The sequence below is a fragment of the Coenobita brevimanus genome, chromosome 71 (assembly GCF_032717465.1).
Source record: "Coenobita brevimanus isolate Jiangsu-jjx chromosome 71, ASM3271746v2, whole genome shotgun sequence".
NCBI lineage: Eukaryota > Metazoa > Arthropoda > Malacostraca > Decapoda > Coenobitidae > Coenobita > Coenobita brevimanus.
Window position 1 is genome coordinate 27,638,127 of NC_137024.1, and position 15,126 is coordinate 27,653,252.

Here is a 15,126-nt window from a genome sequence, read left to right on the forward strand (position 1 = left end):
CTGGTGTTGCTCCGCGCCCAATATCGTGACTGCTATACACTTCAGCCGACGGTTAGGGGTTAACAAGGATTCTTAGTGACTAAGTGGCAAACACCTGTGGTGGGATGCCGTCTCTCCTAGTTCTGTTGGATCTATCTGCAGCTTTTTGATACAATAGATCATAAACTGTTGTTGGATGATCTGTATTTTTATGGTGGAGGGTTAGTGCCCCTCCCCGGAAAACAGCTAACTAAAAAAACAAACAATAAGCCTCGGACAAGGACTGACCAAACGATGACGACCAAGGACCGGACAAAGGACGTGGTTATCGGAACGTGGAATGTAAGGGGAGCGAATGATGAGGTGAAAGAGAGAGAGAGATTGTCCAGGTGCTTGAGGGTGCGAAAGTGGATGTACGTGGAATAACTGAAACAAAATGGAGAGGAGAAAGTGTGAGAGAATGGGAGTATGGATGGGGTATATGTGCAGGAGTAGGTGAGAATGAGAGGGCAAAGGAAGGAGTATGTATAGTTGTGAGTAAAAGATGGAAGAAGAGCATAAGACAGTATGAATCAGTTGGGTCAAGGATTGTGTGGGTAAAGTTGAAAGTTGGAATACAAATGTGGGCGATTGTGTGTGTGTATGCACCAACGCAAGATCGTACTAAAAGAGTGAGAGAAGAGTTCTGGGCAAATGTGGAAGTGTGCATGGAAAAGTTTGGAAGGAATGAGAGTGTTTTTGATCAGTGATATGAATGGTAAAGTTGGGAATGTGAAGGTGGATGGAATAGTTGGTGAGTGGGGTGTGCCTGCTGAGATAGATGAGAATGGGAGTGTGTTAGTGGATATTTGTGCTGGGAGGGGGTTGATGATAGCCAATACGCTCTTCAGGCATAAAATGATCCACAGGTATACATGGCGAGTGATGAGAAGGGTGGGTGGTGAACTGAATGAAAGGAAGGCAATGATTGATTATGTGTGTGTGGATGAAAGGATGCGAAGATGTGTAATGGATACAAGAGCTTATAGAGGTTGGGGGAGTGGACTTTCTGACCACTACTTGGTGGTGGCCAGAATTAGAATTCAAGTAAGATGGAGGAATAGAAGAAGGGAAAGACAAGAGGAAGGAGTAGTTGCAAGGAGAGTGGAAAGGTTACAAGAGGATGAGAAAAAGGCAGAGTATAAGAGAGAAATGGAGGAACGATTGGGCAAATATGAATTGGAGCAGATGGGAGACGTGGAAGGTGTGTATAGGATATTTACAGAAGAAATATGTGCAGCATGTGATGTGGTGTGTGGAAGGAAGAGAAGACGGAGGGGGGTGCAAGGAACAGCGTGGTGGACTGAAGAGGTGAGACAGGCTGTGGCACAAAAGAAGAAAGCATACAATGAATGGATGAGAAATAGAGGCGTGGAAGAAGTTGAGAGGCGGAAGAGATAGTTATATGTAGAAAGAAAGAGAGAGGTGAAAAGATTAGTAAGAGAGAGTAAGAAGAGAGTGGATGAGGAATTTGGAAGGAATTTGAGTGTAAAGTGGAGGGACTGTAAGAAAATGTTCTCGAAAGAGGTGAAAAGAGTAAGACAGGGTGGAAGTGAAGTTAGCAGGGGAGTGAAAGATAAAAATGGTAGATTATTAGTGGAGAAGGGAGAAAAAGTGAGCAGATGGAGAGAACACTTTAAGGAATTGTTGAACGTAGAGGATGGAAGTAATGCGAGTATAAGTGGCTGGGGAATAGCTGGGAGAAGGAGGGAGGTGAGAAGACAGGAAGAAATCAGTAGGATAGAAGTTGTGGAAGCAATGAAGAAAGTTAAATCGGGGAAAGTCCCAGGAATTGATGGAGTGTGTGGTGAAAAGCTGAAGCATGGGGGAGAGATAGTAGTAGAATGGATGTGGAAGATGTGCAGATTGGCCTGGGAGGAAGGTAGAGTCCCGGAGGATTGGAAGTCAGGTATAATTATTCCCTTGTACAAAGGAAAAGGGGAAAAAGAAGTGTGTGGTAATCATAGGGGCATTTGTCTTCTTAGTATAATAGGAAAAGTGTATGGTAGGATACTTATTGACAGAGTTAGAGAAAGAACAGAGAAATTAGTTGGAGAAGAACAGGGAGGCTTTAGGAAGGGAAGAGGTTGTGTATATCAGATATTCATTCTTAGATCTTTAGTGGAAAAGTTTCTAGAGAAGGGAAAGAAGTTGTATGCGGCTTTCATGGATTTGGAGAAAGCATATGACAGGGTGGATAGACAAGGATTGTGGAAAGTGTTAAGAATATATGGAGTAGATGGGAAGTTGTTGAATGCTGTGAAGAGTATGTACGATGGTGCGAAGGCTGCAGTGCGTGTGGATGGTGAACTAAGTGAATTTTTCTCTCTGAAAGTTGGGTTGAAACAGGGATGTGTCATGTCTCCATGGTTGTTCAATCTGTACATGGATGGGGTAATAAAAGAGGTACAAGGTAGGGTAGTGGATGTTGGAGTGGCCCTGGTGAGAGAGGATAGTGTTTGGAAACTCCCTGTACTGTTGTTTGCAGATGATACTGTGTTGTTGAGTGAAGACGAAGGGGAGCTGCAAGGCTTGGTGGATGAGTTTGGGAGAGTGTGTAAGAAACGGAATCTAAAGGTGAATGTAGGGAAGAGTAAAGTGATGGTCTTTGAGAAAGGTGCAGTCACTGAATGTACAGCATGGTTGGATGGTGAGGAATTGGAAGATGTGAGTACGTTTAAGTACTTGGGTAGTGTGATGAGTAAGGATGGAGGTTTGGAGGGTGAAGTGCTTGAAAGGGTACAGCAGGGAAGAAAGGTTGCTGGTTCTTTGAAGGCAGTGATAAGAAACAGGGAAGTGAGCATGGAAGTGAAAAAGTTACTACATGACAGTATTGTGATACCAACTCTAACGTACGGAAGTGAAGCTTGGACGTTGTTGGAAGGACACAAGTCAAGAGTGAGAGCAGTGGAAATGAGTTATTTAAGAGGGGCCTGTGGAGTCACATGGAGAGAGAGGCTGACGAATGAGGATATAAAGGAACGTTGTGGTGTTGATGTGGATGTGATAGGAAGCGTTATGAGGAACACACTGAGGTGGTTTGGCCATGTGGAGAGGATGGAGGGTGAGAGACTGACGAAGAGAGTGTATGTGAGTGAGGTGGAGGGGGGAAGAGGGAGGGGGAGGCCGAGAATGAGATGGAGGGATGGGGTGGAGAGGTATATGAGAGAGGGGGGTGTGAGTTGGGAGCAGGGCAGTGAAATGGCGGGGGACAGGGCGACTTGGAGGTGATTTGTTTGTGGCCACCCCAAACGGGATTGAGGCGTCTGGCAATAGATAGATAGATAGATGTACACTAAAAACTTTTTAGGGGATCATCATAGTATACACTATATTATTAATCTATCTAATAATAAACCAAATGTAACATAATCATAATGTTAACAGTCAAGCAATGCTATACACCAAACACATGTACAGTATCACCATTAAATGTATTGCTATTTAGCTACTTACACAAGCTAACCAAATAACTAATTGTCAGAAATCATATGCAGCTGTTAATTTATGGCTGTCAAGAAACAATGGCCTACAAGCACCCTCATCCTGCCTCAGCAGTAAGCCCATATCCCGAACATTCCGTACCATACCATACATCATCACCCTAATCCACTTTCCAGTGCAGTGAAATGGCGGGGGACAGGGCGACTTGGAGGCGATTTGTTTGTGGCCACCCCAAATGGGATTGAGGCGTCTGGCAATAGATAGATAGATAGATGATAGTGCTCTTTTGCTTCTTAAGTCCTATCTGTTGGACAGATCTCAGAGAGTGATTTTTTATTACACTAGCTCTGATTCTGCTTCCCCTCTGTTCGGAGTCCCTCTGGGATCAGTTTGGGTCCAATTCTATTTACTGTCTACACGAGTAGTTTATTGTCTTTACTTGATGCTCACGTATCCTATCATTTTTATGCTGATGACACTCAGCTCTTTGTTAAGATGTCAGTTTTTAACGAGACCAAGACTAAACTTGAATCTCTAATGTCTGATATTAAGATTTGGATGGCTAGGAGGAAACTTGAGCTGAATTATGGTAAAACTGAGATCGTCATCATCAGAGGAAACAGAAGGGATGACGACACTGATAATGCCTTGGCCTTGAACACGTGTGTCACAGCTTTATCCAGTCAGTTCTGTTTGAATTCAGGGTGTTTATTTCAATTCACAGTTAAATTACAAAGAATGTATTAATCAAGTTGTTGGGGGGTGTAATTTGCATATCAGAAATCTGTACTCTGTGGGAGAATTCTTGAATAGACATTGCCTCTTAACATTGGTCCGTGCAGTGGTGTTGTCTCCTGTTGTTTATTGTAATTCACTGTGGATAAGTCTTCCAAATAATATACTAACGTAAGTTCAGTCTGTGTTGAACAGGGCAGCAAGGCTTATCTCTGGTCTCCTCCCGAGAACCTCAACTATCCCATTCCTGATTGAGCTGCATTGGTTACCAGTAAAGGCTAGAATAGACTTTGAACTGTGTCTTATTACATTCAAGGTTCTTAAGTTTGGAGAACCGAAGTATCTTTCTGAATGATTAAAATTCCCATCAGCATTCCCAGGTGTGATGTCACGTATGGTAGTGAAGGTGATTTGTTGCATCTTGACGAGCCTGTAACCATTCACCAGTCATCTTGCTCTTATCGTTCTTTTGTGTATAGAGCCCCTAGATTATATAATAGATGGCCATTATCCATGAGACAACTCTCTTCTGTTGAATCCTTTAAGAGACAGCTGAAAGCCTTTCTTTTTTCTAATTGCTACGACTTGTAGAGAGGTATTATGATGGATGATTATAGGGTTTAATTATTGCCTCTTTCATATTTTTTTTTCTGATGAAGTTTGTATTGTATTTGAGGGATGTCACAATTCACATAATTGTAAAAATAATGTATATGGGAGTCGGGCGCTAGTGAATTCCCTTTGGAAGAACTAGCGCTTTTGAGAAACAAAAGGGCAGATTATTATTTTCCATCCATCCATCCGTCATCCAATCCTACGTTGCCCCATGAGGAGCATAGGAGCCTGGGGCTAGGCAAGTTGGTCCTGACATTTAAGATGAGAGTGACCAGCCTCACTCATCCCTGAGTGGCATTTTATGTTATGTGGTAACCATATAACCAAATTTTGGCGCCTTGTGGTTTAGTGGGTAAATACGGCGCTCCAATCGTATTGAGCCAGTGAAGGTTTATATCCAAGGGATGGTTGGAGTTTATTGCTCACATAATGCCACTCAGGGATGAGTGAGGCTGGTCACTCTCATCTTGAATGTCAGGACCAACTTGCCTAGCCCCGGGCTTCTACGCTCCCCATGGGGCAACATAGGAATGGATGATCGATGGATGGATTATTATTATTATTATTATTATTATTAGATTGAGCCGGTGAAGGTTTACATATATCCAATGGGTGGTTGGGGTTGATTGCTTATGTAATGCCACTCAGGGATGAGTGAGGCTGGTCACTCTCATCTTAAATGCAAAGACCAACTTGCCTAGCCCCGGTCTCCTACGCTCCTCATGGGGCAACGTAGGATTGGATGACGGATGGATGGATGGATTATTATTATTCAGTCCTGCATCCCCCATGAGGAGCGTAGGAGCCCAGGGCTAGGCAAGTTGGTCCTGACGTTTAACCCGTCACGTCCCGAGGTTTTCTGTACCTCCAACATCCCCCAATCCCGAGGGATTTTTTTTTTTTTTTTTTTTTTTTTTTTTTTTTTTTTGGCTAAAACCTCCGCTTTTGGTGAGAAACATTGAAAATTCATAGAGAAATTGCTCACCTGAGCTTTAAAATACTCGATCCAGGTAGGAGTTCCTCCTTACCTGACTGGGTTTTCTAACATGCTGGCACCAAAGAAAACGAGTTCTATGGGAGGGTAACTATTTCACACAACTCATAAACGGTATTTATTTATTTACTTGGTACGAATTTATATGTAGTATGAGAGTATATTGGTTTTCAAGCAGTAATATAGGCATTATAAGCATTGTTTCACTCACTAACTAATCACCATACCTGACCTTTTTTTGCCACATTACCTGATCATTATATCTGACTGTTTCTTCTTCTAATGCTATGTAAACTTTGTCCTCCACATTGTCATCGATTGGGGAATCACTCTGGCCCTGAATATCTTTACTGGCCAGGTCACTGGTAACAGGTGAATTGCCAAGACAATGTCGTGAGGGGGGGAGGAGAGAGGTTATGTGGTATAAGGCATTGTCCCTGCTTGGCATCTTGTAGAGGAATAGAGGAAGGTGTTTCGTGTATACGTACGAAAAATCACGTGCGAAAATTGAAAATTGTGCAAATTAGGGACCTTGCAATTGCACGACTTACCAGTACGTCGCCGGGACTGGCAAATGCAAAATGTTGCAACGTACCCATACATCGATGGGACGGGGCGGGTTAAGATGAGAGTGACCAGCCTCACTCATCCCTGAGTGGCATTATGTGAGCAATAAACTCCAACCACCCCTTGGATATAAACCTTCTCTGGCTCAATCTGATTGGAGCGCCGTAATTACCTACTAAACCACCAGGCGCCAAAATTTGGTTATATGGTTACCACCTAGCATAAAATGGTTTCCTGGTGTACAGGAAACCATTTGGCTTGTCACTCAGTGCAGAATCACCCACAGGCAGAAGGAAGAGAAAAGAATGAAGAATAAAAGACAGATGAGAGAGTGTAAAGTCACCCGCAGGCAGAAGGGCGAGGAAAGAATGAAGGAAAGGAAGAATGAAGAGGATGGAAGGAAAGAAGGATGGAGGAGAGGAAAGGACAGACGCCCGAGAGCAGCACTACATCGAGTGAGTGGATGGTGAGCATCCCCACCTACCACAATTATTATTATTGTTATTATTATTATTATTATTATTATTATAATTATGTTTGGTAGACAGTCATCATTTTAATCATCATCATCATCCAGACCTCCTTCCCACCATAGGATGGGGTTAGATATGAATACTAATTAGTATGGTTCTGTAAGTGTGCATGGTGTATAACATCACTTCATTTTCAACACCATTTATATCAACAGAGGTAGTGGAGGAGAGTGAGGGTCCTGGTCTGGAGAAGGTTACTGCAGAGGCCAAAACATCTCAAGACCAGAATGGTAACATGGCTGCAGATTGCATCAATCTCTCAGAGGAGGTGAGTTTTGATCAGATGCTTAGCCTGATGGATGGTGTGGTGTGTGGATTGATAGTAGGTGCAGTGTGTGAGAAATGATGTGATTTGAGGTGTAAAGGATGATGTGTGGAGGAGTGGTGTGGTGTGTTGTTCAAATGCTGGTGTAGCTCGTGTTTTGAGGGATTATGTGATGTAATATGTACAGTAAAGGAGTTGCAAGGAACAGCACAGTGAAGGGGTTGCAAGGAACAGCATGGTGGAATGAAGAGGTAAGACAGGCTGTGGAGCAAAAGAAAACCTATAGTGAATGGATGAGAAACAGGAGCGTGGAGGAAGTTGAAAGATGGAGGAGAGAGTTATATGTAGAGAGGAAGAGAGAGGTGAAAAGATTAGTAGGAGAGTAGGGTGTCGGGCTCGAGACCATGAGGTTGAGAGTTCATGCCCCACCCGGGTGGCTGCCGTGCTGGGAGGTGTAGTGCTCTCCTGTCACCCTAGCAGGGCTATATGATCTAATAAGGTCTAGCTCGGGGGATTATTCTTAGTGGTAGGTGGGGATGCTCGCGATCCACCCACTTGATGTAGTGCAGCTCTTAGATGACTGCCTTTTCCTCTCTTCCATCTTTCCTTCCATCCTCTTGTCTTTGTTTCCTTCATTCTTTCCTCTTCCTTCTGCCTATGGGTGACTCTACATTGAGTGACAAGCCAAATTATTTCCTGTATACCAGGAAACCATTTACTACACTGGGTGGTTGATTGGTTATTGAGGCGCTCCAGTCGGATTGAGCCTGTGCAGGTTATATCCAAGGGGTGGTTGGGGTTTATTGCTTATGTAATGCCATTCAGGGATGAGTGAGGCTGGTCACTCTCATCTTAAATATCAGGACCAACTTGCCTAGCCCCGGTCTCCTATGCTCCTCATGGGGCAATACAGGATTAGATGATGAAGATGATGGTGATGAGTAAGATGAGAGTGGGTGAGGTTTTTAGAAGGAAATTGAGTGAAAAGTGGAGGGAATGTAAGAAAATGTTCTGGAAAGAGGTAAAGAGCGTTAGACAGGGTGATAAAGAAATAAGTCGGGGAGTGAAAGATAAAAATGGTAGATTACTAGTGGAGAAGGGAGAAAAAGTGAACAGATGGAGAGAACACTTTAAGGAATTGTTGAACATAAAGAATGAAAGTAAGGTGAGTATAAGTGGCTGAGGAATGGCTGGGAGAAGATGGGAGGTGAGAAGAGAGGAAGAAATCATTATAGAAATAGTGGAAGCAGTGAAGAAAGTCAAAATGGGGAAAGCCCCAGGAATTGATGGAGTGTGTGGTGAAATGCTGCAGCATGGGGGAGATAGTAGTAGAACAGATATGGAAGATGTGCAGATTGTGCTGGGAGGAAGGTAGAGTCCTGGTGGATTGGAGGTCAGGTATAATTATTCCCCTGTATAAAAGAATGGAGGAATAGAAGTGTGTGGTAATCATAGAGGCATTTGTCTTCTTAGTGTGATGGGAAAAGTATATGTTAGGATACTTATTGACAGAGTTAGGGAAATAACAGAGGAATTAGTTGGAGAAGAACAGGGAGATTCTAGGAAGGGAAGAGGTTGTGTAGAGCAGATATTCATTCTTAGGCCAGTAGTGGAAAAGTTTCTAGAGAAGGGAAAGAAGTTGAATGCAGTCATCATTGGTTTGTAGAAAGCATATGACAGGGTGGATAGACAAGGAATGTGGAAAGGTGCTTGAGGGTGCGAAGTTGATGTATGTGGAGTAACTGAAACTAAATGGAGAGGTGAGAGTGTGAGAGAATGGGAGTATGGATGGGGTATATGTGCAGGAGTAGGTGAGAATGAGAGGGCAAAAAAAGGAGTGTGTATAGTTGTGAGTAAAAGATGGAAGAAGAACATAAGAGAGTATGGATCAGTTGGGTAAAGGATTGTGTGGGTAAGATTGAAAGTTGGAATACAAATGTGGGCGATTGTGTGCGTGTATGCGCCAACGCAAGATCGTGCAAGCAGAGTGAGAGAAGAGTTGTGGGCAAATGTGGAAGTTTGCATGGAAAAGTTTGGAAGGAATGAGAGAGTGTTTTTGATCTGTGATATAAATGGTAATGTAGGGAATGTGAAGGTGGATGGAATAGTTGGTCAGTGGGGTGTGCCTGCTGAGATAGATGAGAATGGCAGTGCGTTAGTGGACATTTGTGCTAGGAGGGGGTTGGTGATAGCCAATACCCTCGTCAGGCATAAAATGATCCACAGATATACTTCACGAGTGATGAGAAGGGTGGGTGGTGAACTGAATGAAAGGAAGGCAATGATTGATTATGTGTGTGTGGATGAAAGGATGCAAAGATGTGTAATGGATGGAAGAGCTTATAGAGGTTGGGGAAGTGGACATTCTGACCGCTACTTGGTGGTGGCCAGAATCAAGATACAAATAAGATGGAGAAATAGAAGAAGGGAAGGATGGGAAGAAGGAGTATTTGCAAGGAGAGTGGAAAGGTTACAAGCGGATGAGAAAAAGGCAGAATATATGAGAGAAGTGGAGGAACGATTGGGCAAATATGAATTGGAGCAGATGGGGGATGTGGAAGGTGTGTGCAGGATAATCACAGAAGAAATATGCGCAGCATGTGATGTGGTGTGTGGGATGAAGAGAAGACGGAGGGGGGTGCAAGGACCAGCGTGGTATAATGAAGAGGTGAGACAGGCTGTGGCACAAAAGAAGAAAGCATACAGTGAATGGATGAGAAATAGGGGCGTGGAAGAAGTTGGGAGGCGGAAGAGATAGTTATATGTTGAAAGAAAGAGAGAGGTGAAAAGATTTGTAAGAGAGAGTAAGAAGAGAGTGGATGAGGAATTTAGAATGAATTTGAGTGTAAAGTGGAGGGACTGTAAGAAAATGTTCTGGAAAGAGGTGGAGAGAGTAAGACAGGGTGAAAGTGAAGTTAGCAGGGGAGTGAAAGATAAAAATGGTAGATTACTAGTGGAGAAGGGAGAAAAAGTGAGCAGATGGAGAGAACACTTTAAGGAATTTTTGAACACAGAGGATGGAAGTAATGCGAGTATAAGTGGCTGGGGGAAGGAGGGAGGTGAGAAGACAGGAAGAAATCAATAGGATAGAAGTTGTGGAAGCAATGAAGAAAGTTAAATTGGGGAAAGCCCCAGGAATTGATGGAGTGTGTGGTGAAATGCTGAAGCATGGGGGAGAGATAGTAGTAGAATGGATGTGGAAGATGGGCAGATTGGCCTGGGAAGAAGGTAGAGTCCCAGAGGATTGGAAGTCAGGTATAATTGTTCCCTTGTACAAAGGAAAAGGGGAAAAAGAAGTGTGTGGTAATCACAGGGGCATTTGTATCCTTAGTATAATAGGAAAAGTGTATGGTAGGATACTTATTGACAGAGTTAGAGAAAGAACAGAGGAATTAGTTGGAGAAGAACAGGGAGGATTTAGGAAGGGAACAGGTTGTGTATATCAGATATTCATTCTTAGATATCTAGTGGAAAAGTTTCTAGAGAAGGTAAAGAAGTTGTATGCAGCTTTCATGGATTTGGAGAAAGCATATGACAGGGTGGATAGACAAGGGTTGTGGAAAGTATTAAGAATATATGGAGTAGATGGGAAGTTGTTGAATGCTGTGAAGAGTATGTATGATGGTGCTAAGGCTGCAGTGTGTGTGGATGGTGAACTGAGTGAATTTTTCTCTTTGAAGGTTGGGTTGAATGAGGGATGTGCCATGTCTCCATGGTTGTTCAATCTGTACATGGATGGGGTAATAAAGGAGGTACAAGGTAGGGTAGTGGATGTTGGAGTGGCCCTGGTGAGAGAGGATAGTGTTTGGAAACTTTCCTATACTGTTGTTTGCAGATGATACTGTGTCGTTGAGTGAAGATGAGGGGAGCTGCAAGGCTTGGTGGATGAGTTTGGGAGAGTGTGTAAGAAACGGAATCTAAAGGTGAATGTAGGGAAGAGTAAAGTGATGGTCTTTGAGAGAGGTGCAGTCACTGAATGTACAGCATGGTTGGATGGTGAGGAATTGGAAGATGTGAGTACGTTTAAGTACTTGGGTAGTGTGATGAGTAAGGATGGAGGTTTGGAGGGTGAAGTGCTTGAAAGGGTACAGCAGGGAAGAAAGGTTGCTGGTTCCTTGAAAGCAGTGATAAGAAACAGGGAAGTGAGCATGGAAGTGAAAAAGTTACTACATGACAGTATTGTGATACCAACTCTAGCTTATGGAAATGAAGCTTGTAAGTTGTTGGAAGGACACAAGTCAAGAGTGAGAGCAGTGAAAATGAGTTATTTAAGAGGAGCCTGTGGAGTCACATGGAGAGACAGGCTGACAAATGAGGATATAAAGGAGCGTTGTGGTGTGGATGTCGATGTGATAGGAAGCGTTATTAGAAATACACTGAGGTGGTTTGGCCATGTGGAAAGGATGGAGGATGAAAAACTGACGAAGAGAGTGTATGTGAGTGAGGTGTAGGAGGGGAGAGGGAGGGGGTGGCTGAGGATGAGATGGAGGGTTGGGGTGGAGTGGTATATGAGAGAGGGGGGTGTGAGTTGGGAGCAGGTCAGTGAAATGGCGGGGGACAGGGCGACATGGAGGCAATTTGTTTGTGGCCACTCCGAACAGGATTGAGGCGTCTGGCAATAGATGGAAGTAGATAGATCAACATCATCCAATCCATCGCCCCATGAGGGGCGTAGGAGCCCGGGGCTAGGCAAGTTGGTCCTGACATTTAAGGTTGAGAGTTACCAGCCTCACTTATCCCTGAGTATCATTACGTGAGCAGCATACCCCAACCACCTCTTCGATATAAACCTTCAATCCAATTGGAGCGCCGTAATTACTCACTAAGTATTAATAATACATGGAGTAAATGGGAAGTTGTTGAATGCCGTGAAGGGAATGTATGAGGGTGCTAAGGCTGCAGTGCATGTGGACAGTGAACTGAGTGAATTTTTCTAAATGTTGGATTGAAACAAGGATGTCATGTCCCCATGGTTGTTCAATCTGTATTTGAGTGGGGTTATAAAAGAAGTAGAAGGTAGGGCAGTGGATGGTGGAGTGGCCCTAATGAGAGTGGGCAGTGTTTGGAAACTCCCTGTACTGTTGTTTGCAGATACTGTATACAAGGGTGAACTGCAAGGCTTGGTGAATGAGTTTGGGTGAGTATGTAAGAAACGGAATCTAAAGGCAATTGTAGGTCAGTGTAAAGTTATGGCTTTCGAGAGATGTAAAGCCACTGAATGTACAGTGGATGGAGAGGAAATGGAAAATGTGAGTGCATTAAGTGCTTGGGTAGTGTGATGAGTAATGATGGAAGTTTAGAGGGTGAAGTGCTTAAAAGGGTACAAAAGGGAAGAAAAGTTGCTGGCTCCTTGAAAGCAGTGATAAGGAACAAGGATATGAGCATGGAAGTAAAAAGTCGTTTCATGACGGTATTGTGATACCTACCCTAACGTCTGGAAGTGAAGCTTGGACCTTGTTGGAAGGACACAAAAATTAGAGCAGTGGAAATGAGTTGTTTGAGAGGAGCATGTGGAGTTACATGGAGAGACAGACTGACATATGAGGAAGTGAAGGAGCATTGTGGTGTATGTGATAGAAGGCATTAAGAGAAATACATTGAGGTGGTGTGGCCATGTGGAGAGGATGGAGAGTGAGAGACTAATGAGGAGAGTGTATGTGAGTGGGTTGGAAGGGGGTGGAGAGGGAGGGAGAGGCCGAGGATGAGATGGAGGGAAAGAGTGGAGAGGTATATGAGAGGGGGATGTGAGCTGGGATCAGGGCAGTGAAACGGTGGTAGACAGGGCAACATTGAGGCGATTTGTCTGTAGCCATTCCTTACAGGAGTGAGGTGTCTGGCAATAGATAGATAGAGATAGTATTTACAGGTGCACATTGTTATATGATCTTCTGGTATACGTTATTTTACCTTGATGGTTGCCAGTTTTTAACACTTTTCAAGTAAGCAGTTAGCCCATTCCTGTTCTAACAGTTGCCACAGTGGAAAAACATTACAATTGGTTCTGAATCCATTGGGTTCAGTAATGTTTTCTGAGACCTGTGTATTGGAATTCTGAATGATGTTTAATGTTTTTTGAGTTCTTAAGTGGCAAAAATAGAATGATATGTGTGAATAATAAAAATATCAAATCCTCTGATCACCGTATCACTGTCATCTTCTCACATGGTGTAGTGTTGTCTATGTCATCCTTCACTTTTATCATTCTTTTTCTCTCTGCCTTTCTCTCTTGCTGTTTCGTCCATCCTTCCTGTGACTGTTTATTACATTTGTGTGTGTGTGTGTGTGTGTGTGTGTGTGTGTGTGTCTACACTGAGGGACAAGCCTGATGGTTTCCTGTAACCCAGGAAACCATTTGCAACTCTAGATGGTAACCATACAACTTAGTTTGGTGCCCCTGTTAGCTGGGAGGGGAGATGTAAATGTGGCATCCTTCTAGGAGCCAAACTTCCACACTCTTCCTGCGCCTTGCTGTGACAAGATGCTGTAATCTGTTCACTGCATGGGACAGCTCTGAAGGGGTGGTTGCTTGCCTGCAATTGATGGGTCTACTTGACGAAAAAAATTGGGGTTAATAACAGGAACAGCTGGGTGGGAATACTGTAACTTACTGCCAGACAATCATTATGTCACCTTAAGTCAAAATGTGACATATTTATTCTAAATATGGTCAGTTCCTTATAATTATCAATTGCTGTTCATATTTTTCGGACTTGAAAGTGACAGCAATTAAATAAAAATATGTAGGCACTAATAAAATAACAGGCATACCTGTATGATGTAATTGGTTAGGTAAAACCCCATCATTAGGCGAGGTATCGTATATCGGGGTACTTTTAACGTGTAAAGTAATGTGGAGTGTTTACCAGCCTTGGGTTTCCCCCCAAACCAAGCCCAAAACCCACCCAAATGAGCCCCAAAACAAGTTTAAAGCCAATCTAAATGGCATAACAGCTGTCAAAGAAGCTAACCTAAGCCTGTCTGTCTATCTATCTATTGCCAGACACCTTAATCCCGTAAGGGGTGGCCACAAACAAATTGCCTCCATGTTGCCCTGTCCCCCGCCATTTCACTGCCCTGCTTCCAGCTCACACCCCTCTCTCTCATATATGTCTCCACTCCATCCCTTCATCTCATCCTTGGCCTCCCCCTCCCTCTCCCCCCTTCCACCTCACTCACATACACTCTCCTCATCAGTCTCTCACTCTCCATCCCCTCCACATGGCCAAACCACCTCATTGTGTTCCTCCTAATGCTTCCTATCACATCCACGTCCACACCACAACACTCCTTCATTTCCTTATTTGTCAGTCTGTCTCTCCATATGACTCCACAGGCTCCTTTCAAATGAACTCATTTCCACTGCTCTCACTCTTGACTTCTGTCCCTCCAAAAAGGTCCAAGCATCACTTCCATAACGTAAGCCTAATACCTGTAAATAACTCGCTAAAACCAACAAATAAAATCTGAAAATCATCAAATCTACATCTGGAAAAAAATCAAGCATAGTAAACTGGAACCCAAAATGGCAATGTTCACCCCACCTATGGGTAAAACAAATTAATCTAAATCTAAAAACAGTTTACAAATCAACCTAAGCACACAGTTTTAGTCTAAAATATCATCAAACTTGGGATAAAACAAAACCCATCGTTAAATCGGGGTTTGGCCATCGTTAGGCAGAGTATGGTGGTATTTCAACCCTCATCATTAAGCCGGGGTATCTGTATATTGAGGTACAGCAGAGTCGCGATTTAAGACCAAACGAAACAATGATTTTACAAAAACATAGGCTTTTAATTTCTCCCATAATTACCTAATAGCACGGTAATACCACTCAGTTGCGCGAGAGAAACTCTGGGAAATGGGTGTTTTGGTATTGGATTTCCAGATACAACTCATGTTTTATGCTTTTGTTGGTCACTGCTTGGCTTCCTATACCCAACCCGACCCACATG

At 43.4% G+C, this 15,126-nt stretch overlaps 1 protein-coding gene across 1 annotated transcript in view; it reads left to right on the plus strand.

The window, feature by feature from the left end:
* Mnn1 (menin 1) overlaps positions 1 to 15,126 on the plus strand; it is a gene marked incomplete at its 5' end in the record, with an annotated part of 122,909 nt that overhangs the window by 91,555 nt on the left and 16,228 nt on the right. Inside the window, one exon of the mRNA XM_080277914.1 lies at positions 7,062 to 7,174. Within this exon, the coding sequence (XP_080134040.1) occupies positions 7,062 to 7,174 (113 nt within the window). The remainder of the gene's footprint in view (positions 1 to 7,061; positions 7,175 to 15,126) is intronic.